Here is a 26848-nt window from a genome sequence, read left to right on the forward strand (position 1 = left end):
CTTGTTATAACTACACCTTCTGAATGGATGGTCAAATCAACATTGGGTATACAGATTTCTTATGATGTTTATATAGTCACCACAGAAGTCATCTTGAACATTTTGACATCACTACTTCTCCAAAGTTGAAGGTTATGTCAGTGTGGGGTTTTTACTGAAAGGCATGGCCATCTTGAAAATCTCTTTACACCTTTACACCACTCCCTCAGTAACTTCCGAACAACAGGGTCCAAAAAGATAGGCTGCAGTATAAGCAACTGAGCGAGTTATCAAGGGACCTCTGTAACAATATCAAGTGATACCATCCTTGCTGGACATTGAGAAAACTTCAAGGGGTGAGGTGAACCAGCCTGTTTAATGGCTTGAATACTCATTTTAAAATTGTGTTGGGAATAATTGTTTATAAGTGCTTTTTCTAACACTGTTTGTTTTTATGTTAAAATGACCTTTATTTTCAAGATATCCAACAGCTGAGGGCTTTTTATCGTTATTTCAACACGTTTCGACAGACTTCACGTGTATGCAAAAACATTGTATATTATATCACTGATTTTTGTTGTTATTGAGTATTTCCTTGATCCTTCTACTCCATGCTTTGCTTTCTAATCTTGTGGAATACAATGCAAGAAGCATCCTAAGAAGGGGACCAGACTAGTTATTTATTCAAATTCACAGTCTAACAAGATTCCTTTTGTTTTAAAAGAAAAGTTGCATTTAGTTAGTGAAACAGCCATAATCTTCGAAAGTCAGTTTTTTAAATTGTTCTATAACAAAACCTTGATGCCATGATTTAATTGCACATAATTCTGAAACTACATCTAACCTGTTAGGAAATCTCCGAGTACTATTTCAGGAAATAAAAATTAACTACAAACTCTGAAACTATCTGTTCATTAATAAAATGTGTCTGTGAAACAGAATTTTATGTCATCAAGTATTCATTTTGCTTGGTTATCTTACTACATGTATTGTTGATCACATTTGTGAATGAGTATGCTAATTTAAGTTAGTTTAATTATCTTATGTTCACCCAAAAATTGTAATAGTGTTTAATTGATTGCTTGAAATGAGTTGATCTGACACTTGACTGGGGCTGTTAGCTCTTACAAAGGTTGGGTTTGCATGCATTTTAACTTTTCAGTTCACACCCTTTATTTGATACAAAAGACATAATTAACATGGTAATACAAGGTTGGCTTTTAATTCAGTGCAACAATACAACAAATGCTTATGCAAATTAGGTATCAAAACGCTGTCTGCACTTTAATTATGTTCTCACACAAGCATTCATGGACATTATGGAAGATTGACATATCTCATGTTTGAATACAGCAGGGTACATTGTATTTATGATCATTACACTTAAACCAAAGTAAAAGATATTACTAAAACATGCATTTCACTCTATTAAATTTTTTTTATTTAATTCGTACTTTTTTATTAAACTGTTGCCTCAAGTAGGCGTTAGTGACAATTTTCATTGATTGAAATGTCATTGCATACTGTTATTTATGGTGTACCAAAAAGAAATTATTAAAAAATTTTAATTTCATAATGTTGATTAAAATTTACAAGTCATTTTAACTGTTTTTTGATGATACAACGAGTGATACAAAGTATCAGTTACTAATTTTTATCTTGATTTTCTTCGTGTTCAACATATAGGGGTAAAAATTTTGGCACTTTCGAGTAAAAAAAATTGAGATCCACAACTGACCCTGCATTTTAAACAGGTTTGTGAGTTATCGAGGGAGTGGTGAATCACTACTCCTAGACAGCTGGCCATACCAACAGTACTTTTGCCAAAAGACTTCTTTTGATATCTAGTTTGTCCTAAATAGAAATTGTGCTAATCTGGTATCCAGTATGGCCACCATTAAAATTTGCATTGTTACTCATCCAATTAACATGGGATTTTCGATGGAAAACTTCTTATAATGTCTTGTTGGTGTTTTTCATCCATTATAAAGTGGTGCCAATATGAGATCCAATATTTACACCAGCAGTTAACTTGATGTTGTTGTTGTTGTTGTTGTAGGGTTTAACGCCATTTTTCAGCACACGATAGGCTATGTATGGTGGCCAGTATTAATGGTGGAGGAAGAACCCGGGAAACCCCCGGGAAGAACCACCGACCCACGAGAAGCTACTGGCAAGCTTTCTCACATACCTACATTGGCCGAATCCTGGACTCAAACCCACGCAGACAGAGGTGAGATGGCAGTGATCCGTAACGGAGAGCGCTTTAGACCACTCGGCCACTCGGGGCCCCAGCAGTTAACTTGAAAAGAGTGTCAGGGATAGTTCCAGTACAAATAGTAGTGGTGTTTTTTTTTCATGAATTTTCTTTTGCTAATATAGTGTCTATCATTTTGAGGATCTCTTATTTTTTTCCCATGTTCATTTTCCCTATTATTTTGTAATAAAAATGTGAAAATTTTGTTCCTTATTGGCCATGATGGTGACCTTCAAAATTTGACACCAAAAAATAATGATGTATGAAATTCTACTTCATTTTATTTGTCACTTAAGGATGTACATGCACAATGGTGTGATTTGCATTAAATTTTTTTTATGAAAAACAATTTTCTAATAAGCCCATCTCCCTCTCGAAGAAATTTGAGACAGTGTCTCCATTACAGACTATTTGTCCAATATTTAGCCACATACCAGTGTAGCATTGTGGGAATTCTGGCTTATTAAAGGACCTTTATATTCACAAAGAGTTATACTCACTTTGTTTGTAATAGATTGATGCTTTTAGCCTGTTAATAAAATTAAACTTTTATTTTCAGCAACAAATTGATGAGGGGAAGGGTTTTGTTGGAGCAAATGTCTATGATGTTGCATCTCTTGTCAAACAATTTTTTCGTGAACTCCCAGAACCTCTTTTTACCAGTGTATACCATGACACATTCATCAGGTGTTTCCAGCTGGAAGACCAGGCCAGGTCAACAAAAGCTTTGTTGTTGGTTTGCCTTCTGTTGCCTGGAGAACATGTCAGCACCCTACGATTTGTGCTCATGCTGCTTGCAAAAATTGCTCAGTTCTCTGACAAAAACAAAATGGATATTGCAAATTTAGCAGTAGTTCTAGCACCCAATCTTTTGCATATTAACAATAAAAGCGAAAAAATGAACTCAAATGAAGAGAAGTTGCTTCAGGTTCAGACTTCACTGGTGGAGTTTTTAATAAAAAATGCTGACGATGTTGGGACGATATCAGAGAACCTGGCAGAGAGAGCAGCCTTTATGAAGGAGGTTTTTGGCACAGATGATGAACTGGAAGCAAGTGAAGATAACTTGGAAGAATCTAAAGAAATGGGCACAAAGAAGAAAGAGAAAAAGCGTAAAAGAAGTGGATCTTTTCAAGGTACGGATCTAAACTCTTTTGCAGACCTGCTAACCCTTACAATTTGCCATTAGTCATGTGAAAATTACCCTTAAAATACGAACTTACGGAATAAAAGCAAAAACTACGGGAAAATCTGGATAATTGGTTCATCTGTGTTTTATTTGGATCCGGGTTTCCTATTAGAATTAGTGGAATTAGTCAGGGAACAAGACTAACTTTACAGCAGTACCTCAGATACTTTAAACTGCACATATTTTGTCAGGCAAAGCATCTGCATGATTAAACTGTTGATTATAGGATTATTTTTTTTAAAAAATGGCATCCAGCAAATGATGAATATTGAAGACAAAAGGGAAAATAAGCATCTTAAAAAAATGTAATTAATAAGCACAGAAAAATATAATGTAATATTCAGATTCTTGTGAATAAAAATAAGAAGGGGCAAAATTGTGCTTACTGGACATCATGAGCCAATTTGAATATGTCTCTTGGCAGGCGACATGATTCCCGTCATCATGTGAAATGGAAAGAATTCCAAGAATTATGTCAAATAACAAGAAGCCATTGAGCTGCATAGGGTTTGTAACTGAAGTTTGTGCACCTGTACTAGCAGTAAAATAAGGTCTACATGTACTTTACAAACTTTTCAGTTGAACATAATGTTTACCATTGTTGCATGTTTTGCATACCGAACTTTTAAATACATTTTCCCACTTTACAATAGCATTTTATGATATTCTGTTACACCAGATGGAAAAAAATCGTCTGTTTTACAGAGACAATCTTGTCAGGGTTGGCAGGTCTACTTTTGGTTAAAATTTAGCAAACTAGATAAGATCTGCATCTCCTCCATCTTCAACCAAGTTTTTAACTTACCTGGCCATAAGGTGAAATAGAGCTATATCATCAAGATCATAAATATGCACAATTAACAGGAACACATTTTGACGAGGTATCCATTGAGCTTTATTATGAGATGTGTGCATACTAATGAAATTAAGCAGTCAGGAATGTTCTCATTTTATATACTATGTAATTAATTTGTTTTCACTTCTCTCTCTCTCTCACACACACACAAAATGAAAGCAAGGGAAGTAATTCATGATATCAACTTTTGAGAATCACAGGTATGGGGTTAGTTTGTCTCCTTGCAGAAAATTTAAAGCAGGCGAGAGAATTTTTGTTTTAGAATATAAGATACATTTCAAGGAAATAGTTAAGATAAATTTACAAAATAATACACCTCAGGTATTAAAATGAACAATTCATAATTTATAACTGAAGAAAATAGTACCGTCTGAGTAAAATCAGATCACTGGAGTCCTACTTGGAGGTGTGATGGACACACGATAAAAGGTCATCTTCTGTAGATCATGTGGTTTACCAATGAAATTTCAACTTACAAATTGCTGAAAGTGATACTTGGCACTCAGAACATAATAGTTGCTAACAACAGCTTCCTTTCACAAAATGCTATGCTTGACAGGTTAGGCTGCTAAAAATAAGCAGACTGGGAATTCCAAAGGTCACTAAAATGTAACTGTTATCAGTGTCTTCATGTAGGACTTGGGAGATCAAATTTTAATGAGACTGAGAAAAGTATTAAATTGGAATATAACAAGTAACACTCTATGTAGATTAAAAAATTGGGGGAATAAAATTAGAGATGAATCATTACAGTTTCAAGACACTTATAAATAATGTGTTGAGAGTGGTGAATGGGATGAAGGGAACCTAGGAAATATTTGATTAGATCCATTGATGCTGGAGATAACTCATACATGGATAGCATAAACTATGCAAGTCAGTAAAGATCAGGATTTCATTAGTTTTAGATGCTGTAGTTGCTTAAGGTAATTTTTTTTCTATTATTGATTTTGCTCAAATAATGACATATTCTTGTTTTAAATAAAAGGTTTAAGTTAGTAAAAATATATGCAAAGAATTATTTAAATTAATATTTTAGCACATTTAAAATTCTGAAATGTTTGGAAGCAACTGTAGGTTTAAAATAAAGCTTGTCTAAGTTCCTAAAATATTTGTTGTTGTTGTGGTGGGGTTTAATGCCATATTTCAGCACACGATAGGCTATGCATGGTGGCCAGTATTAATGGTGGAGGAAGAACCCGGCAAAAGCCCGGGAAGAACCACCGACCAACGAGAAGCTACTGGCAGGCTTTCTCACATATCCACGTTAGCCAAATCCTAGACGCGAACCCACGCAGACAGAGGTGAGATGGCAGTGATCCGTAACGGAGAGCGCTTTAGACCACTCGGCCACTCGGGGCCCTTGAAATATTTGTTATTTATGTTATCTTGTGCATTGTTTTATTGTATTTCATGTACCAGCATTAAAAAATCCATTGCCTGGACAAGTTGAAGCATGAAAGGGGCAAGAGCACCTCTCCTTGAGCAGACCTAACTGGGCAAGCTTTTGTCCAGTGAAATATGACCTTACTCCATCATCTTCATTAATTTTGTGACTGTTTATTGTTTTAGTCGTCCATGGCCCTTTGTCTTGATGCAATTATGTGACAATAATCTTTCATAATCCACTGGTGTTATATGTGAAATCAGTAACACTTCAGTAAAAGCAGGAAAGTCTGTAAACATGTCTGAGTGCATAAAGTTAAGAATGTTCAGTATTTCTTTGTTTTGTGGCCCATGGAAGTGTCCTATTCCATGATTCATTTCATAAATCTCTGTCTATTTGTCATTCTGTTTTCTTCATCAAAATGAAATGCATTAACTACTTTCTGTTGGTTAGTCTTGTGAGAATAGGCTCATCTGCAGCATTGCGTCCAAGAAGTTATGTAAAGTTGCCATCAGAACAGTAATGCTCTAAAAACAAAAGTATGTAATTGAAGATAAGCAGCTGATTTTGATAATTTGTAATGATCAACATGGGAGTTCATATTCCTACAACATATAAAATAAGTCCAATACAGTAGATTAAAGCAATGTGTCCAAGCAAATGTGCGTGTAATTAGTCTTTTGGTCAAAACAATCATTGAGCACCATTAGTTCATCAAGGGTTGGCTAAATCTTCAACTAATCCCTTTACAGTCACTCAAACTTTGATTGTTAGTCTGCATGCTTTGTGATTGCTACTTGCATTGTATAAATGAATCAAATAAAATAGAAGTTTGCCAATTTAGAAAAAAACCTGTTCATATTGAGAACTTCGCTGCTGGCATTTTTGTGTGTCCAAAATGTACACATACTTTTACACAAATTTTTGAATTTTGGAGAATGCTGATATACAGTACTAATTATGGTGCTTGTGTTTAAGCATTACTTTTGTCATTGAAATCATTAACAGCTATAAAAATGTCATATCAAGCATGAATAACTATATCTATGTATAATGTTTTTTTTTAAGGCTTTGTTAGCAGTATTGCTCAAAGTATTTCAAAGTGGCGACGAAGCACTGAGGGAAAGCTGGGGAACAGCAATAACTTTAGTCAGTCGAGCAATTCAAGCAACATGAGTCAAGCTAGCACAATGACCCAAGCCAGTACAAAGTCTGATGATGACATTCTTGCAAAGGGGATTTACCAGTTCTCTGCAACTGATGTCACACCAGTGGTGAAGAAAAGGAAGACATCAAATGAGGCTGTTCCATTCTCAGCCTCTAAAAAGTATATTTCTCGTTTGCCAACTTGTCTTTACATATTTTGTTTTAATGTTGGACCTGCATTAGCAGATACGAAGGGTATCACTTCTCTGGCAGTGACAGCTGCAGTGTCTACATTAAGGATCTGATGAGAAACATGATAGTTTTTTAATTTACTGGAATTTACATTGACAGTGCATTGTAATTATGTTTGGTACATAATAGCTGCAGCAGGCACTGATTACCTTTGAAAACAACATTAGTCACAAAATGTATTAGAGACCATGATTTCAGTTGAGAATAAAAAGAAGGAAATATAGAACTAAGTTTATTTTTTTGAAAAAAGGAAATCAATTTTAACTTCATCAAGACAAAATATTGTTCTTGTACATAGTTCATCAAAGCTTTAGCCATGGCTGATTATCTTGATGACACCACTCTGAGTCAGTGAAGCACTGAAACTTGTATCATTAAAAATAAATATCAAATATTAAGATGAAAAATATAACTTTACAACTAAGTTTATTTTGCAATGAAAAATACAATTTTTTGGAAATTTCACTCAATTTGCTATTTTGTTGCACAATTTATATGTGTATCAGTGTTACCATAATAGACAATCTATAGTCATAAAAAGATGCCCCCTAAAATGTTCAAGAGATGAGAACATTAACACTAATTGAATTGTACAAATTGTATTTCAGGTCAACCATGAATAAAAGAAGAAAATAAATTTATTTTATGCTAAGCAGTGAATTACTGGATTTTCCCAGTAAAATAAAAGTGATAATTTTTAAGATATCTTTACATGGTATTGTGGTAAAGTGGCAGCCTTGTGTCAAAGCTAACTCCAGTTTAAATCCAACAAAGTGTGAATATTTGTTTTTATTAGTGTGCTAGTTTACTTTGAATTGGGAAGGAGAGTTAAATAACTGTTTACATTTTCTCTGTGAATAATCACAAAACAGCAGAACATAAATGGAAATAGCATGGGATTCAGTAAGAAATCTGGTACTACAGACTGTTAACAGACATCACACACAGTACATTTTGCTAGCCAATACATTTTAGCATAAAATTAAAGGAAATGTTCTTGCAACTGAGTAAAGAATTTTAAATATCATCTCGTGCATGAGAAATTTAAATATTTTCACTCATGGCATCGTAACTCATAAAAATGCTGTTTTTCACCCACTTGCTGAAATATATTCCTTCTTGACTCATCGCAAGCAAATTATCCTCTATGTATTGAACATTAGCGAACATGGTAATTATATTTGTTCTGCTGCAATGTGATATTTTGCAAAGATTGACCGCAAATGTTGATGGAGCAGATGAATAAGTTACCAGTTGTGTGTATGGTTGAGTAAGCCAGTAAATTCTAACTTTCAATGACGTTTGAAGCCATTTAATGCCAGCTAGTCTTTGTTTGAAAGTGTAAAATACAAGAGGATTAAAATATTGTGTGAGGTTTTTAATAATAAAAAAGCAACAATTTGAATATTTAGTTTTGTTTTTTCCTTTCCAGGCAAGCAATACTGCAGTCATTGCCTCGGCAGTCAACACTTGGACATACTCCATTTACCCCTGCATCGTCTTTTCGGAAAATGGAAATTACCGGTATGAGTTTGCTGGACCTTCATTTATATGACATCTGATGACTGTAAAGTTTACATGAAACAAGACCTATTTGTTCAATTTGTTTCCACTATAAAGAGGAATTCAATGGCCATATGGGGATGACAGATGATTAATGGGATTGGGATATATATAGATAGATAGATAGAACATTGAAACCAAGCAGTTTAAACCAAGAAGACTAGAAAAAGACAGCCATGCATAAATAAAATTATCTTTTGTACCCGACACATTTTCTTTTAAATAAGTCTCTAAATTTGCTTAGTAGCCTATGACTACTATAACAATGAAATATCTGGGACATAATCTGCGCTTACATAAATTTACATAAAATAACATGTCGTATTGGCTCATCAATTTCTAGGTCAATACAAATATTTTCTAGTATCAGCAACAAGCTGAAATAACGTAGTTGACACATAATAGAGTTAAAAAGGTTGAATTCCTGTAGAAACAGCCATGTAAAGTTTAGCAAACATAACTGTTTTTCTATTTTATTTGTTTGTCTTATCTATGTTTTGTATTTGCCTTTGAAAAAGACTCATTAAGGAGTCGAAAGCGCTCAGGCTAGCTAGATACTAGTTTTGCACTGTTCGTTGTCAATTTATTGCATTTTATCTTAATTAATCCCTGCCACACGTGATCCCTTGATGGATTCAGTACAATTGAAAGGATTGTTATTCGCTATATGATTTATATGATATATATATATGATATATATATATGATTTGTATTATATATATATATATATATATATATATATATATATATATGATGCTGTAAATACAATATGTTCATTGGTGTAATAGTTCATTTTTTGCTGAATATTTTTTTTTTAGGATGGTACATGTGGATATAAGTCTATATGATGCTGTAAATACATTTATGTTCATTGGTGTAAAAGTTCATTTTTTGCAGAACATTTATTTTTTGGATGGTACTTGTAGATCTATCTGACTTGCATGTGGATGTTTATTACAAAAGGGAGAAAGGACTAACTTCCACTTGGGGAATCTGTTGTCATTGCAACTGACAGAAAATGAAACATTTTTTTCTTTCCTTCAGATCCAAGATGTCAGATTGCCACTCCAGGAATTCCCCTATCACGTCCGAACATTCTTGCCACTCCAAGAAATGGGATAAAGACTCCAAGGAAGAAGCTGAACCTCTTCAGCCCAAGCAGCAACAAAAAGAAACGGTAATAGCACTTCAGGCCCTTTGCTATATTACTGGGGATGTTGGGAGGGTGTCTATGGCATGAGGCATGTAGAGCTAAATTAACGTGAGGTATTAATTCTGCTTTTCAGTGTTAACCTAGCAGTGTGTTTAACATTGTGTCAGCTTTATTTGGGAGACAATTTCAAAAATATTCTGTTCCTACAGTAAATTTCATAGTGGAGACTATAACCACCCTTGTTAAAGGTATTAGAGAAGCAAATACTGAGGATGAATTATGTGTTTGGAAAAGATTTTTTTACTTTTATGGAAGTTTTTAGATATCACAGGACTGATTTAATCCCATAGCCCAGTGTCCCAGACAATTCATTTTCAAAGTAAGACAGTGAAGTTTTCTATAATGCTAGTCCATGAAGAGTGTTTTGTTTTCCTATATTAAACAAGTTGGGCAAGTACTAATTTTCATATGTTGATCTCTTTATCTACCTTCATCCTGCTATTTATGCTCTCCAGTCACACTGAATGCTTCAATCTATTCTCATTTATTCACTCGTTTCAGTAAGTCATAATGTTAAATGACATACATGCAACTTCTACTACCACTTGACTGCCTGTTGGGCTCGGTGACTAAATTATCAGTAAAGCAAAACAATCATAGAAAAAGCTTGTTTTATTGTGTTTACTTAACCCGTATATAAAGAGGATTGTCCCTTTGAGTTCAGTACAGTCAGTGCAATGCAGCTTAATATTGCAAGTTGCCGTTTCCTTTATGGACTGATTAAATGATAGTACAGTAAAACGTGTTATGAGTGACTTCTGCTCTGCAACCATCTGTCATTTGCGACCACAGTCATAATGCACAGATTAATTTTATTATGTAAATGCTCTGTTGTGAGCGACCATCTGCTGAATGCGACCAGCGACCGTGCTGTTGTGGCAAAATATCCATTTCGACACTGCTATGAATGACCGCATTGCAGAATCGAGGATAAACTCCACCGACCTTTGTTTAATCCTGTAACAATTACCGCTCTTACCATTCTAAAAAAAGTAATAAAAAATAGGCTGGCTACCGATTTCTGAAATTTTGTAGGTATGCTTATAGTGCTTTAAAAGTTCCTGTTCTAAACCAGACTAAAGTACATGTAGATTATTCCCTAGTCTGGTTCCCTGCTTCACATGCTCCCAGTGTTGTTCTCTGCTATTCGTATATGGGAGAGCAATGTATGGATCATACAAAGCAGGGAATCAGACTAATTATTCCCGTATTTAGCCTGCTTCCCAGCCTTATCGTAGATCATATGAATAAGTAGGAGCCAGCATCCCTATGAACGACCATATCATGAGAACAGACAGCAATGACCTATATGTAATCAATTGTTACAACGACTGCTTGATTAGTAATGATTGTTTGGATCAAAAACAAACATAAAAGGAATAATAATATAAAAAATGGATTGTGGCCACCGGTGATAGATGTTACAGTCCATAAACCAGGTTAATGTACATGTCAGGAATTGCCATTGCAGTGCCAAAATTGACATAGTGGTTGCATATATTGTTTGTCTTTACAGTTAATCTGTATTGGGGGGGGTGAATAAAGTCATGGTCTATTAAATCTGCAAGAGAGAATCATTTGCGGGATTCGATTGATAATGTTTAAGACTTGTGATGTTTGTTGTATTTTTTTCCCCAGATGTTCAATGATACATCCCAGTAACAAATCAGTCTATTCAGGTTGTTGGGACTGGGTTACACACTTTGTTTATAGAGTTAATCCCCATATGTCTTCTTTAAATGAAACTAATTGTTTCTTTTTATAGTAGTCCCCCTCTTATAAGGCCACCCCTACTGCAGCAGGGAAGTGCCTTATAATGAGGGTGGCCTTTCTAGAGGGGGATGACAAATGTGAATAGTAAATACATATGAAGAAAGTCACAAGTACATTTAATTCTAAAACATTTAAAATTTTCATTACAATATCACATGCATGTTGTGAAATAAATGAAAAACAAACTGTTTCATCATTTTCAAAAGAATGTTATGAATAACCATTGATATAGTTTTAAAACTGTCTTTATAATTATGTTACAGATCACATCACAATTGAAAAATCCTTGCTGTCATATCCCTTCATATATCGTTTAGTCTTTTGTTCCAATCTTCGACAACTTCATTATTAACATCAGCTGATTCTTCACTAAGGACAGAACACTTGATATTGTGTCGCACTTGAAATCTGTGCAACCATCTGTTACGTGCGGTAAAGTCGTCATATCTCAATTCAGCTGACAAAATTGTTGGGTTTTCTTGTCATTCAAATCAGGATACAAACATCTCCTGGCTCAAACAATCTTCCTTTCTTCGTCCATTTCACCTTCCCACTTCTGCAGAATTGTTTCCTTATCTTTAACGATATTGTTTATCTGAGTCTTTCCGACATTAGTTTTCTGCAAGGATCCTCGAAACCCCCCACCCCCGAACCTCTTGGTCAGTTGAATTACTTTCACTTTCTCTTCTAAACTAAGAATTTTTCTTTTCCTCGACGACATGTTGATCTTTTTGCAGTAGGTTATTCATGTTGCCAACTACATTACTGACAAAACAATTTTTGATGCATCTAAACAGATTGCCGTGTTTTTAAAGGAAGTGATCTTGTCACGTGATTCGTTAGTCGCAGTCTGGTACTCTGTTGTTTTTATATATTTCTTTACACTGAGTGAAGCCAAAATGGCTTCGATATGTACCATTTAACAACACGCAGATTTGACCTCGCGGCCATTAGGATTTGTAATTTTGACAATTATTGTCATTAGTAATAGCCACTAATTATCAAAGTGACCATCTTACTAAGGGAAGCCATAAAGGCTATCAAACCATTTTCCTGCTGACTTGTGTATTGTACATTGATGCTGCCACTTCTCAGCTGTTACTATTGTTCAATAATTGTAATTTTAACAATTATCGAAGTGACTAAACCGGACATCTTATGATAACAGAGCAGTAAGGCTAATTGGATTACATGTACTTACCCTTTTGTATGGATTAAAATTTGAGTCTTTCTCGGCTTTATGGAATAAATGTGGCTTCCCGTGAGGCGTAAATGATATAATATTAACCTTAGTGGTACAACACTTCTTTCAGTAACGAAAACCTGACATTGGGAAACAGAAATCGGATTACTTAACACACGTTATGAATAAAATACTGGTTCTGGATACATATCAAAATAAAAATGCGGCTGGTTGTGAGGGGTAAATTTTATATTATTGCACTAATATGCTGGTCGCATTAGCCGGGTGGCCTTTCATGAGGGGTACTTTTGAACACAAACTCGTCAGTGCCAACAGATTCTAGCCGGAAGGAGTGGGTGGCTGCTGGTCAGGGGGGCCGTTCAAGAGGGGGACTACTGTATTTCATTAATTGTTAGATATGCAATGCACATGTATAAATTTTCATATTTTCCCAAAGCCATTCAAAACTATCTTTATGTTAGATATTACAACTGAGCACTAATGATGTTAACACCTAGAACCTTAATAACAGTGGATGAATCTTCAACTAAAATAAGACAAACTTTTAACACTGCAGAAAATAATTATTGTAACTGATAAAAGTAAAAAAACAAAGAGCAGACCACTTGCAAAAAAGTGTTTTAAATGTCGGTAAAATAAATTTAGGTTGTTAAAGGAAAAGGAGTAAGTCAGAAACAATTTCATGTGCTAAAATATGAGATCTTCAAATGTAAATGTGACAGAAGTATATCTTTATTTTTTGTTTAAGATGAATGCATACAATATTTTAGCAAGAACTAATAATAAAGAATAGAATATATATACAGTCAGCTCTGCTTATATGTTTAGCCTAAGGACCCAAGCTATGCACATAAACAGAGGATGCATTTAAGCGGAATTCATGTATATTTACAATGAAAATTGGGACCATACGATATGCATTTAAGTGGAGCCGACTGTACAGTGATTGTGGTTATTTTTCCTTAAATTGTTTTGAAACTGGACCTTGGAAATTGGTCTTTTTGTATAAACCTGCTATGAGAGACTACCTGTCTTGATAGACCGCGTTTTGTTGGCAGAAAGGGTGGTCTCTCATAACAGGTTTTACTGTAAAGGGTGGTCTCTCATAACAGGTTTTACTGTAAAGGGTGGTCTCTCATAACAGGTTTTACTGTAAAGCGCGTTATATTTTTTTAATTTTCTTAAAGAGGTTGAACTTTAAATTGCAGCATTGTTTTTGTAGCTTTGTAGATTATGGCTTTACGTTAAATGAGTGTTCTGTGTTTGCATCAATGACAAAATGTACGTTACAGTAGAAATAGTTGTCAGATAAGGTAATGATTGCAATCTGGATAAATTATTTTTCTTAATTATGTTTGCAAGGAAGGACAGTTCACTGAAGTAAAATTCATACAATGACTTTTTGGGATGTTAAATCAGGAATGCAGGAATTAGTACTGAATAGGGTCATCTGTCATTACTGTGATATTTATCTGCAGGAATCAGCACAGAATGGTATTAGCAGACAGATTAGTGTGCCAAAATTGGCACTGAATGGAGCCATCAGACAAAATATTTGGGATAACTGTATGCAAGAATCAGTACTAAATGAAGTCAGTCCACAGATTTTGCAAATGATTAAATAGAATGCTTTTATTTTCAGATAAGGATTAAATTTATTGTAAAAAAAAACACTGTGGAAGTTAGAAATACAAAATGAAATTGAATTACAGTAGTCCCTCACTTGAACGGCCCCCCTGATCAGCGGCCACCCGCTCCTTACGGCCAGAATCCGTTGGCACCGACGAGTTTGTGTTCAAAAGTACCCCTCACGAAAGGCCACCCGGCTAACGTGACCAGCGGCCAGCATATTAGTGCAAAATCATAAAATGTACCCCTCACAAGCGGCCGCATTTTATTTGAATATGTATCCAGAACCAGTATTATATTCATAACGTGTGTTAAATAATCCGATTTCTGTTTCCCGATGTCAGGTTTTCATTACTGAAAGAAATGTTGAGTAAAGTACATTTACCACTAAGGTTATTATATCATTTACACCTCACAAGAAGCCAAATTTATTCCATAAAAACCGAGAAAGACTCAAATTTTAATCCATACAAAAGGGTACGTACATGTAATCCAATTAGCCTTACTGCTGTGTTATCATAAGATGTCCAGTTTAGTCACTCTGATAATTGTTAAGAATACAATTATCGAACAATAGTAACAGCTGAGAAGTGGCAGTATCGATGTACAATACCCAAATCAGCAGGAAAATGGTTTAATAGCCTTTATGGCTTCCCTTAGTAAGATGTTGAGCTTGTTCACTTTGGTAATCAGTGGCTATTACTACTGACAATAATTGTCAAAATTACGAATCCTAGCGGCTGTGAGGTCAAATCTGCGTGATGTTAATGGTAGATATCGAAGCCGTTTTGGCTTCTCTCACCTAGTTTCAAGAAATGTATAAAAACAATAGGGTACCAGACTGCGACTAACGAATCACATGACAAGATCACTTCCTTTAAAAACACACTGCAATTTGTTTAGATGCATACAAAATTGTTTTATCAGTATTTTAGTTGGCAACATGAATAACTTACTGCAAAAAGATCAACATGTCATCGAGGAAAATAAAAATTCTCAGTTTAGAGGAGAATGTGAAAGTAATTCAACTGACGGCGGTGGGGGGGGGGGGTCATCGAGGATCCTTGCAGAAAACCAACATCGGGAAGACTCAGATAAACAATATCGTGAAAGATAATTAAACAATTCTGCAGAAGTGGAAAAGTGAAATGGACGGAGAAAGGAAGATTGTTTGAGCCAATAAGACGTTTGTATCCTGATCTGAAAGACAAGAAAAAGCAAAAATTTTGTCAGTTGAACTGGGATATGACGACTTTACCGCAAGTAACGGATGATTACAGAGATTTCATGTGCGACACAATATCAAGTGTTCTGTCATTAGCGGCGAATCAGCTGAAGTTAATAATGAAATTGTCGAAGATTGGAACAAAAGACTAAACGATATATGCAGGGGATATGACAGCAAGGATATTTTTAATGTGCTGAGACTGGTTTGTTTTTTTAGACTGTTACCAACAAAGTGATGTGATGTGAACTGTAACATAATTATAAAGCCAGTTTTAAAAACTGTATCAATGGTTATTCATAGCATTCTTTTGCAAATGATGACAAAGTTTGTTTTACATTTATTTCATATCATGAATGTGATTTTTTAATTAAAATATTAAATATTTAAAATTAAATGTACTTGTGACTTTTTTCCATATGTATTTACTATTCGCATTTGTCATCCCCCTCTAGAAAGGCCACCCACATTATAAGGCCACTTCCCTGCTGCGTTAGGGGTGGCCTTATAAGAGGGGGACTACTGTACCATCATTTTCATAGTGTTTTATGTGATACATCCATCCTACAAAAGTTTCAGATATCAGATACATTGGGGATGCAGAAAATAAAGAAGTATATGTGGGAATTCAAAGGTAGTGGTCAGTTTAACAGTGTCAGTTTTCATTTGCAAAAAATCAACATGTTTGTGATATTCATTTGTATATCTGCAGCTGTGGCAGAATCCTTTTAATGCAGATTTTTTTTACATGTGGTCAATGTGGCTTTTATTTAGGTTTTCCAAAATGTCCCCACATATTTGCACTCTTTATACTTTTTAATATCCCTGTCCTTTAATAATAATTTGGTTATATTTGCCTTTTCGTGGATTTTCACTAACAGTTTGATTTATATTGAATTGATAACAGTTGTTGATTCATTTAACTACTTACGCCTGCGTAAGTACATTTATGGGTGGTGTGATGAGGTTGGGTCTAGATTTTGCCTTATTATGTACATTATGGTTAGGCGTTTGTTTATAGCCTGAGGAGACACATAAATGACCCAGGAATGACATTGCAACGTGCACGTTGTTGGAGTTCAGCATCAGGGAAGAAATAATAACAAACTACATAATTGTTGCTGCAGGCCACTTTCAATGACTTCATTATATATTATATATAGAAATAAAACATAATTATAGTCAAAAGATATACAAATGCATACTTTACATACATAATGAAGCTCAAGTGCTTGAACTTTTGGGCTCCGACCGCCCTTACAGACAATGTTTTTAAAGATCAAGTTCTTGAAATTGTATACGTATACACACGATAATATGCAAAACTATATCATAAAGATCAAGTGTTTGAAATTTTATACATCTACACATACATGATAAAATTTGAAACTACAACCATGCAATAAAATGAAACTCAAGTGCTTGAAATTTTTTGGGCTCCGACCGCACTTACATACATAATAAAGATCAAGTGCTTGAAATTGTAAACATATACACACGATAAAATGCAAAACTACTACCATGCGACAAAAACCAACGGTGATAAACATGTATTTATGATATGCAGATTATATGCACAAAAAAAAAATGGTTGGTTGTATAGGGACGGAGGTGGGACTTAAAATTCCACTTAAAATATTTCCCTGGAACCAGGATAGCGTCTCTACAGCTTTGCAGTTAAGTTGAAAAGGACGCTGATTACCATTCAAGTAACTGTGCGCGGTTGCAGGCCCTGACCCCTGATTGGCCAATGAACCCATGTGACCAACAGGGGGCAATTCGATTGGCCCTTCCCTGCCCAGCTCTTTGTTCCAACATAATAAGGCAAAATCTAGACCCAACCTCATCACACCACCCATAAATGTACTTACGCAGGCGTAAGTAGTTTTATGGTTAGGCGTTTGTTTATAGCCTGAGGAGACACATAAATGACCCAGGAATGACATTGCAACGTGCACGTTGTTGGAGTTCAGCATCAGGGAAGAAATAATAACAAACTACATAATTGTTGCTGCAGGCCACTTTCAGTGACTTCATTATATATTATATATAGAAATAAAACATAATTATAGTCAAAAGATATACAAATGCATACTTTACATACATAATGAAGCTCAAGTGCTTGAACTTTTGGGCTCCGACCGCCACCACACAGAGAAGACCCGCCACATCAAGAGCTCTCTGTGTAGCCCAAAAGGAGAAAAGGGGGGGGGGGGGGTATACCTGCAGCAAGCCAACAACAAAGATGGAAGGAAATTTAAGCATAATGTGATAAGAAAAGAAATCTGCAAAGCAGACAACATAGTCCAAACCTTTAAATACAGATATAAAGTAGAAACATTGTTGTTTCTTTGTAAAAATTACAAGAAACAAAAAGAAAAACAAAAACATGTATCAGTATACAGTTAAAGTAAAACATTTAAGCATAAAAACCATATATGTCATATGTACAAGTATACATTTAAGTCCAATTTGTGTAGCCCCCATGTGAGGTGCAATGCTTTTCAATGAACCCATATGAAGAGCAACGACTTGTCATATAAGGACCACGGAAAGTGAAATGCGCTCCAATGAACCCATATAAAGAGCAGTAACCGTAAGATGTGGACAGCTGTATTGGTCTGTGCACCCACGAGACCTGGAAGAACAACAATCAGAAAACAGAACCCGCAGGAAGTGATTAAAGTCTATAGTCCTAAATTAGAATATAAAGTAAAAACAAAGTAAACATAAAACAACCTAACCATCCTATAGACAAATAAGCAGATAATGCCGAATTGTGCACCCCACACTGTGAAAAGAATATATTACATATTGGATCGCTCTCTAAAATTCCGGTTAGCCCGCTGGTCCCAACTTTGATAAAAGATTGTGAAGTGATAAGACCTGCTCTTCAGTGAACCCATATGAAGAGCGTTGACTTTGCGTTATGGTCTGTGAGCCCACGAGACCTGGAAGGAGAACTGGAAAGAAGAACAGTATGTACTAAATCAGAGATTGGAAATTCTATCGCTCAGGCGTATATATTTCTTGAAGGCATCGGACCTCCACCGACCCAAGACTCGAATAAGACTGTCCGAGAGACCCTGCATAGCACCCTCTGTGGCTGCCCCTATCCTAAAACTATGTGTTTTAAACAATTGAGGGTTAAAACCGCATTGCACTAGTGCTGTGCGCAGAGATTTGCTGAATTCTTGCCTAGTTATGGGCAACCCCACAGAGGTAATGAAAAGTGGTCCCGCCTGACAACCCCGCAGTTGCAAATAATGGCGCAGCACTTGAACAGGGCATTGGTCTTGTAATTTTTTGGGGCATGATCCTTAAGTGAAAAATTTTACCATTGGAGTGTTTGTAATTTGCCAAGTGAACCACTAAACCGCTGTCATTGATAAGAACCTGAGAGAATTGAAGCAAATTGGGATTGCTGCAACCCGTCTGTCTAACAGTAATTTCCCCCACTGGCAGAAAAGCATGAAATGCAAGAAGAAACATAGATTTAAATAAAGCCGCACGAAAAGCATTGTGGGTAAATGTCGGCAGGACTAGCACGAGTTTGTTTAGCATACATTTATCAATTGGTAGTCTGGCATCTGTTCGTAGTAAATGTTTATGAATTGCTTGTAGTAGTTTTTGAATAAGAAAGGAATTGGTTGGGTCCAGGAATATTTCTTAGTTTGTGCACATAGCCAATAGCCGATACATATGTAGATATGGTTGATGGTGCATAGTGTTTTTCAAAAAGGTGTGAGATAAAAAGTGCCAGATTGGTACTTGAAACAGGAAAATCACTTTGAGTCGAATGTGATGTTGGGCGTGTACAACCCCAATTGTGTGACTAATGAGTCAACGAAGGAATGCTCGGCCTGGAAGAATCGCACCACAAGCAAAATTGAGGGTACCAATTATGGACTGAAGATTACGAAGTGTAATCTTTGGTTTCTGCAGGCAGCATTGTATCAGTTCATGACATGTTGCAAGTTTGTCAAGCGGTAGACGCACTTCCATTATCTCTGAATCCAATTCATAACCCAAGAAAGTCAACACAGGGGCAGGGAGGAAGGTTTTTTCCTCTGCCATAGGAATGCCAATGTCTTTACAGAGTCATAAGAAGTCGTTGAGTTTCTGTAAACATCCAACGTAAGTACTATCTAATATGAGAAAATCATCTAATATATGAACCATATGATGTATCCCCAATTTATTGTTGGCTATCCAGTGCAAAGCCCTGCTAAAATTTTCAAAAATACTGCAGCTCGAACTTCACCCCATTGGTAAACATTTATCAAAATAGAACTTGTTTTCCCATTGAAAGCCAAGCAGGTGATATTGGGAAGGCATGACTGGTATGATTCGAAAAGCACTGGCTATATCAGTTTTGGCCATATAACACCCTTTTCCTAACTGTTTAATAAAAGATATAGCATCTTCAACCGTAGCATACTGGACTGACGACTGTTCTGGAGGAATATTATCGTTGACCGAGTGTCCTTGTGGATGTGACAAGTGATGAATGAGACGGTAAGTGCCACTAGTCTTTTTCTCAATCAGTCCTAAGGGAGAAATCTGCATTACCTGAAATGGTCGAGAACAGAAGGGACCTGCAAAGTTCCCAAGTGTCAATTCCTTTTGGAATTTTTTCTGTCACTATTTCTGGCTGTGCCTCAGCCGAAGGCAAGTTGTTACAACCCGATGTGGAGATGGACCCACTGTGACCGATGTCAAAGCCCAGAGTGAAACCATTGAATAGAGATTGTGTTGAGAGGGGGTCGAACCCTTTTAACCAGAATAGAAGGCGATGTGGTGAAATTGGCGTAGGTAACGCCTTACTTGAGTGGTCTAGGGGTGCCTGATGGGGCACCGCCTGCACTATTTTGGGTTGGTGTTGCTCCCGATTTTGGGATCCCACGAAAAAGCAAAGGTTTATTTTGACTTTCCAACTTTTGAGAATAACGTGGCAAAATTTTAAACGGCTGAGTAACATTCTGTTTGCACGCTGTAAAGGGGTGGTTACCGAGACAGTTGAAACATTTGTGCTGGAACGAGCAGGCCACACCAGCTGTACAGTTTTTACCCTTGTGATAGGTAAAACAGACCCCCCTGGGATATCGAACTCCTGAGGAATTTTGATGTTGAGATTGCTGTTGAGATTGTGCAATCCCTTGCACATCTACAACCGACTGCAGGTACAACTCTAAGTGTGTTGTGCCCCATTCGGCTTCATGGCGACTGACCAGTTGACGGAACTGTTCGTCATAGTAACGCCAGTTAGCCTTTTTGTTGTAAAGAGTCATGACTGTCTCCATATGTTGAGACAAACCCGCAATTGATGCAGTTTTAGTCCCGGTGAGAATTGCCACAAACCTATTCCAAGTGAATAGCCATTGGTGAAGAGAAAGAGGGGTTTTCTTCTGACTAGGGACCAATCTAATTTCAGGGGAATCGTGATTGATGTCAATTTGCATTTTGAATGTCTCCTCACTCCTATCAGGGAGAAGCAGGGACAAATCAATGTAATGACCTTCTAAAATGAGCTCCTTTACCTTAACAGGGATAGCAGATGTTATTTGGGTGGAGGCACTAACAAATTTAGACTGGTTAATACACAGCTGTGCTGACTGAATGTGATTATTGATAGGGGTGCACAAAGCAGCATTACCTAACCCTGTATTCCCCACCAATGCAGATGTTGCGATATCGATGGCCTGGTTGACCACCTGATGATTCCCCAGCTGTGATGTAGATGCCGCCGGGGTGATAGATTCCCAAGTTGTGACGTCGATAGATTGGCGTTTGATTTATATTGAATTGATAACAGTTGTTGATTCATTTTGTATTTTATGGAAATAAGTGATTTATTGCATCTAGAAAATCCATTGCACCCTTGTACTTATGGCATTAGTGCAAAGGAATCACCATTTTCCAAACACTTACATACAGAAGGTAAAAATCAATCTTTAACTTTTAAGATAAGTTTTTCAACATATCTTAGGTTTTGATTATCTTGTTTAGAATTGAGGCATTTTGAAAAATTATATCGAGCTGATGTCAATTTTTTAGTTTATTCTGACATTGCTTGACAACTTCAGCTGATATATGAACATTATAGTAAAGCCAAAATTATTGTGTCATAAGCTTTTCAAATTATAGATCATGATGATAAATATCATGAAAAGTTCAACATCATCATCAGCACTGTTGTTGTTATTCGGTTATTTTATATTATAGACGTAAAAAGAAAATTCAAAGAAAAAATGGAAATTCTTGTAGCAAATTTAAAATAAAATTTAAATGCTTGAATGATAGAGAGTAAGAATTACCATACTGAGTGGTGAACTTCTACAGCAGTTACCACACCCATACATGCCAACGCTTTTGATGTAATCATTACACTTTTTTTCACTAAATTATGCCTTACACATAACTGTATTTGAATTATGTGTTTTCGTTAAATCCCTTTTAATAACATTTCCTTAATCCCACGAACCGTATTCTAGAACAGACGGCTTCTATGTTACTATGACAGGTGAAGACTTAGATGCACTTTCCTAACAGTATTATGTTCTATTTATAGCAGTTGCCCTATTTCCAAGAAACATGCTGGTTTCTACTTTCAACTTTTGGCATCAGTTTCTATTTATAGCAGCTGTATGGCTTAGTTAGGAGAGAACAGACTGGTTTTCTAACTTTTGATCTTTGCTTGCAGATTCTTTGTTTGAATTCATATCTGGTACAGAACCAATCTGTAGGTATTTGGCACTAAAAGTCAAGTCATATTTATTCTAGTCAATGCATGTGTTAGAGCACAAATATTTTTAAAATAATTTCACAGATGGATTACGAAAAGACGAAAAACCGTTTCAGAGATGAATACATGAATTACACATAACAGCATTCCAATCTAGGGCAGCTTCACACCCCTTGTGGGCTGCATGGAAACAATTTTGATATTGGTCAAGGTGGTAAAACAAAGAAACCTTGAATTAGCTTCTTTTACTAACTCCATTACTAAGGTAATTTCTTTTTTTACAGCAGAACTAAATTGTGGACACAAATTTTATAAATGCAGAGGCATTATGTATCGAGTTCTTAATAGAACACGGACTACCCCTAGTGGTAGAAGACTAATTCGGTCCTTTGTTCAAACAGATGTTTCCTGATTCCAAAATTGCAGAAAATATGCATGTGCAAAAACAAACTCATTTAATATTGTTAGGTGTTTAGTAGAAGATACTTTACTTAAAATTGCAGAAGCCATGAAAATTGGGCCATTTAGGATTGCAACAGAGAGGAGTAGTGATTATGACAAAAGTTTGTACCCAGTCTGTGTAAGAGACTGAGAATGAAAAAGGCAAAGTCAGAGTGCTCTTCTTTCATTACCAGAATTAACAGTAGATTCCACTGGAGAAAATATTTTTTTTTATTTGATTGATAATGCTTTGAATAAACATAAGTTGGCAGAACTGTATGTGGATTTTCAGCTGATACTGCATCAGTGATGACTGGAATTCATAAAGGAGTTGCATTATATATTTTGAAAAATGTCTCCATCATTGTACATATGAGGTTGTCTCTGTCATACGATGCACCATGCTGCAGGAAAGGCTTCTGATAAATTAGAAGGAGAATTCCTGAAGTATCAAATTGGCACTCTACCTGACAATGTACTTCATGCAGAGTTGATTTTTTTCATCTTATTTCCCAGCTAAAAGACCCAATAACTGTAAGATATAAATTTCATCTTTGTCGAGTAATGAAAGGAATATTGGTTCTTTACCATTCTAATGCTGACTGTGAGAGATTGTTCAGTATTGTTAACAAAAATAAAACTGAATTCAGATCCAGGCTCTGTAACCCAGCACTTGGTGCTCTACTGGTGTGCAAAATATTCATAGTCTCAGCTGGTTAAAAGTGTTTTGAAACGCAATATGAGTCTGTTGCTTTTTAAAGCTCAAAGTGTTATATACAAAAACTTGAAGCAGTAATTGATGTTAAAAGTCCACAGGGATGATTAAATCATTTTGCACATATGCTCATTGAATTTTTATCATGTTATATGTGGATTACACTTTTTCTGCTTGGTTTACTCTTTTTGTCCTCTTGGATAACACTTTTTGCTTGCTAGGGGTTGGCATTATGCACACCACTTTTACATACTGCAGTTCACACATTAGTGTCACAGACCAATGGTGTACTATATTACTTGACAATCAAACTGTAGCGATAAATTCCAAACCTCAGATGTTTATTGCAAAGACATAACATGGATGTACAGTATGTCCAGTGTATTTAATAGGATATTCATTAGTCCATTCTTTGATGTCATGTCATGTGTCTGGGCTGCTCCTTAAATGTTGATTGTATGAAATACAGCAGCTATTATAACATTTACAGTGGATTTGGATGCATGGGGGTGGTTTGTAAATTGGGGGCAACAATTCAAAATGTGACCTTCTGTCTGCAAAGATAGTGCAGTGAAAATGGTCTTAATTTTTTTTAAAGTTATCTTTTTTGTACATAAAAAATCGGGATATGAAACTTCACTGGCCTTATTGATTTTTGTTGTCCTGGCTAGTTGGGATTTGTTGTCGCCTTTCAATACATATGTACATCAGAATGATGTAAAAATTTAAACTATGCCAGAAATCCATTAATGTTTTGGTCAAAGCTTTTGCACATTTCTTAAGCCCCTTGGTAGATTTTCATGGTTCATACAATTTTGAAGAATCCTTGAATTTTAGATGCTGTAAAAAAATTGACTTTAAAAAACGTTGTTTTTATCCTGAATTTTTCTTAATAGATTCCAAGAATTTTATTCAGAACTCTTTGAATTTACCTTAGGAAATATAAAACATCAAAACAGAATAAAATATATGATTTTTCAATTCAGATTTTTTTTAATTTACATATGTTTCAAAAATAATTAATAGATAAATATATAAAAGGGGTGATGATTGGGTAGGTCAACTGAGTTAAGAGGTGGAATGGCATCACTTTCTCTAGTGGATGCTAATTTTTTATGTGTGTTTTTCTTCTGCTTTTTTACCTATTGAAGTGGTGATAAAATAATTTGGATAAAAATTCGGTTTCTGTACAACCCATTATTTTGTTCACTCTAGGAAGACAGTTCTGCATGCAACATGCTCATTCGCCCATTTGACCTTGTCAAAGTCACAGTCATAGAATATTTGCGAACTGTTTAGTTCAAGTTTTTCATTTGCTTATATTTCCTAAATCTATTTATGGATTCTATTCATACATGGATTGAATCTTTATAAAGTTGTCTTTTTTCTTACCGCATTTACTCAACCCTTTGACCTTGGGATCAAGGTTCCATGTTCTTCTGTATGCTTAAATCATGGCCTCAACATGTATGCTCTGGCCATAATATAGTTTTAGGCCTATAAGCTTCATACAATGTTTATGTTTGTGTCACATCTGGCTGGTTTCTATAATGCATGGATAGAACATGTAACAGGGTTCCAATGCTACTGGGAAATCAGGAGAAATTATAATTTTTTCCCCAATGATGAAACGTCCTGGAATTTCACAAATATTGATGAAAGTTGGGAAAAACCCATGAATTTTCTGCCACCACTTGATACCCAAAACAATCACATAATTGAGTCGTAACTAAACTGATTGTGAGTTGAATTTATTGAATTCTAACCAGAATATTCGGAGGGTGCAGTATGCATCATTTGGGTGCTTGCAATAAACATATATGCTGAGTCAATCCAAATGCTCATTGGATTAGATTCGTCTAGTAGACTTTTATTTTCATAGTCAGCTTGATAACCTTATCTTTCCTTACATGGAAGGTATGAAAACCACTCTAGCATCACAAGAGGCCAACATGGTGGTGGCAAAGCGTAGCCACTTACACGATGGCCTAGCAAACTTTAAACATTATTAGATCGAGCATGCATGAAATGGATATGAAAATTACTTATTTTCTCAGAAATTGTGAATATTAAAATCATTATATCTATAATTTGCTGAAACACAAGATAAAACTGGCATTGATGAAATGTGACCTGGTACTCGCAACTTGCATAGCTAGTTGCATGAGTACACAAATCTAACAACCCAAATTTTCAAATGTTGTAAAGAAAAAAAAATAATAAAAATATTAAACGAAAGTATTATACTGGTTGTAATAAAAATACAAAAAAGAAAGAACACAGAATTTTCCATATTTATATATTCTGAGAACAACTTCTGGAGTTTTATTGTATCACATGACTACCATGTTGACGCGTGCTCTCTGCGTGATAAATCAGACTGGCCAGATTGCTGGTTTTTACAAAAAGTATCTGACTTTCATTTAATATAATTGATTTTCTGTACAACAACATTAAAATGGAGTTTGTTAATAAATAAGGGACTGAGATTTGTGAAGTGACTAGTAATGCATGTGGTGAGTACTGGGTCAGGTTCCATCAATGCCATAGTTTCGTCTAGTCTATCAGCAGATTAAAGACATAACAATTATAATACATGCCATTTCTGAGAAAATAAACCATTTTTTTATCAATTTCATGCAGATGTAAGTCGATATAACATAAGTTTAAATTTTCTATGCCCGCTATTAAGCGACTACCATATGTCACTACCTCAAGGTGGTGGCAGATTCCAAATTTTTTATATAAAATTTCAATGACCCCACACCCCAACCTAAATGTCCAAATATGAAAAATGTGGGAATATTCAGAAGAAACCTGTATCAGAAAATGGACTGCTATTCGTTTTAAACCAAATTTGTAGTCCAAATTGTTGAATCTCAGAGCTGTAATGAGAAATCGTTGTCCCTTGTATTATATATTAAAAAATGATTGGAGCTCCTGTATCAGGTTTGGTGACTGGTTTAACAAATTACAAGAAGACATGTTGATTTTACAGAAAATTCAGTCCATGTTTTGTCAAAATTTAAATCAAACCTTTTGAAAATGTTTTTTAAATGATGGATTTTTAACCAGATTGTATTAAGGAGATTAGATTATTTGAAAAATCTTGTTTGGGATTTTATTAGCATAGATAAATTTGCTTTGTTACAAGACAAGATTCTAATTATTTGCGTTGATTGTTTTTTTTAATACTGTAATAGGAAATGTTTACTTTCTATAAGATGCATATTCATATATAATGCTATATAATTCTTTAGAATTAAAGGTTTGA

At 35.4% G+C, this 26848-nt stretch overlaps 1 protein-coding gene across 1 annotated transcript in view; it reads left to right on the plus strand.

Moving 5' to 3' along the window:
- The window catches only part of LOC149805792 (uncharacterized), a 67343-nt gene that overhangs the window by 22938 nt on the left and 17557 nt on the right, over window positions 1-26848 (plus strand). The window contains exons 4-7 of the mRNA XM_089950494.1: window positions 2796-3372; window positions 6737-6995; window positions 8499-8590; window positions 9674-9806. Of these exons, the coding sequence (XP_089806620.1) occupies window positions 2796-3372; window positions 6737-6995; window positions 8499-8590; window positions 9674-9806 (1061 nt within the window). The remainder of the gene's footprint in view (window positions 1-2795; window positions 3373-6736; window positions 6996-8498; window positions 8591-9673; window positions 9807-26848) is intronic.

The sequence above is a fragment of the Sinohyriopsis cumingii genome, chromosome 2 (genome assembly GCF_028554795.1).
Source record: "Sinohyriopsis cumingii isolate HCF-2022 chromosome 2, ASM2855479v2, whole genome shotgun sequence".
Taxonomy (NCBI): domain Eukaryota; kingdom Metazoa; phylum Mollusca; class Bivalvia; order Unionida; family Unionidae; genus Sinohyriopsis; species Sinohyriopsis cumingii.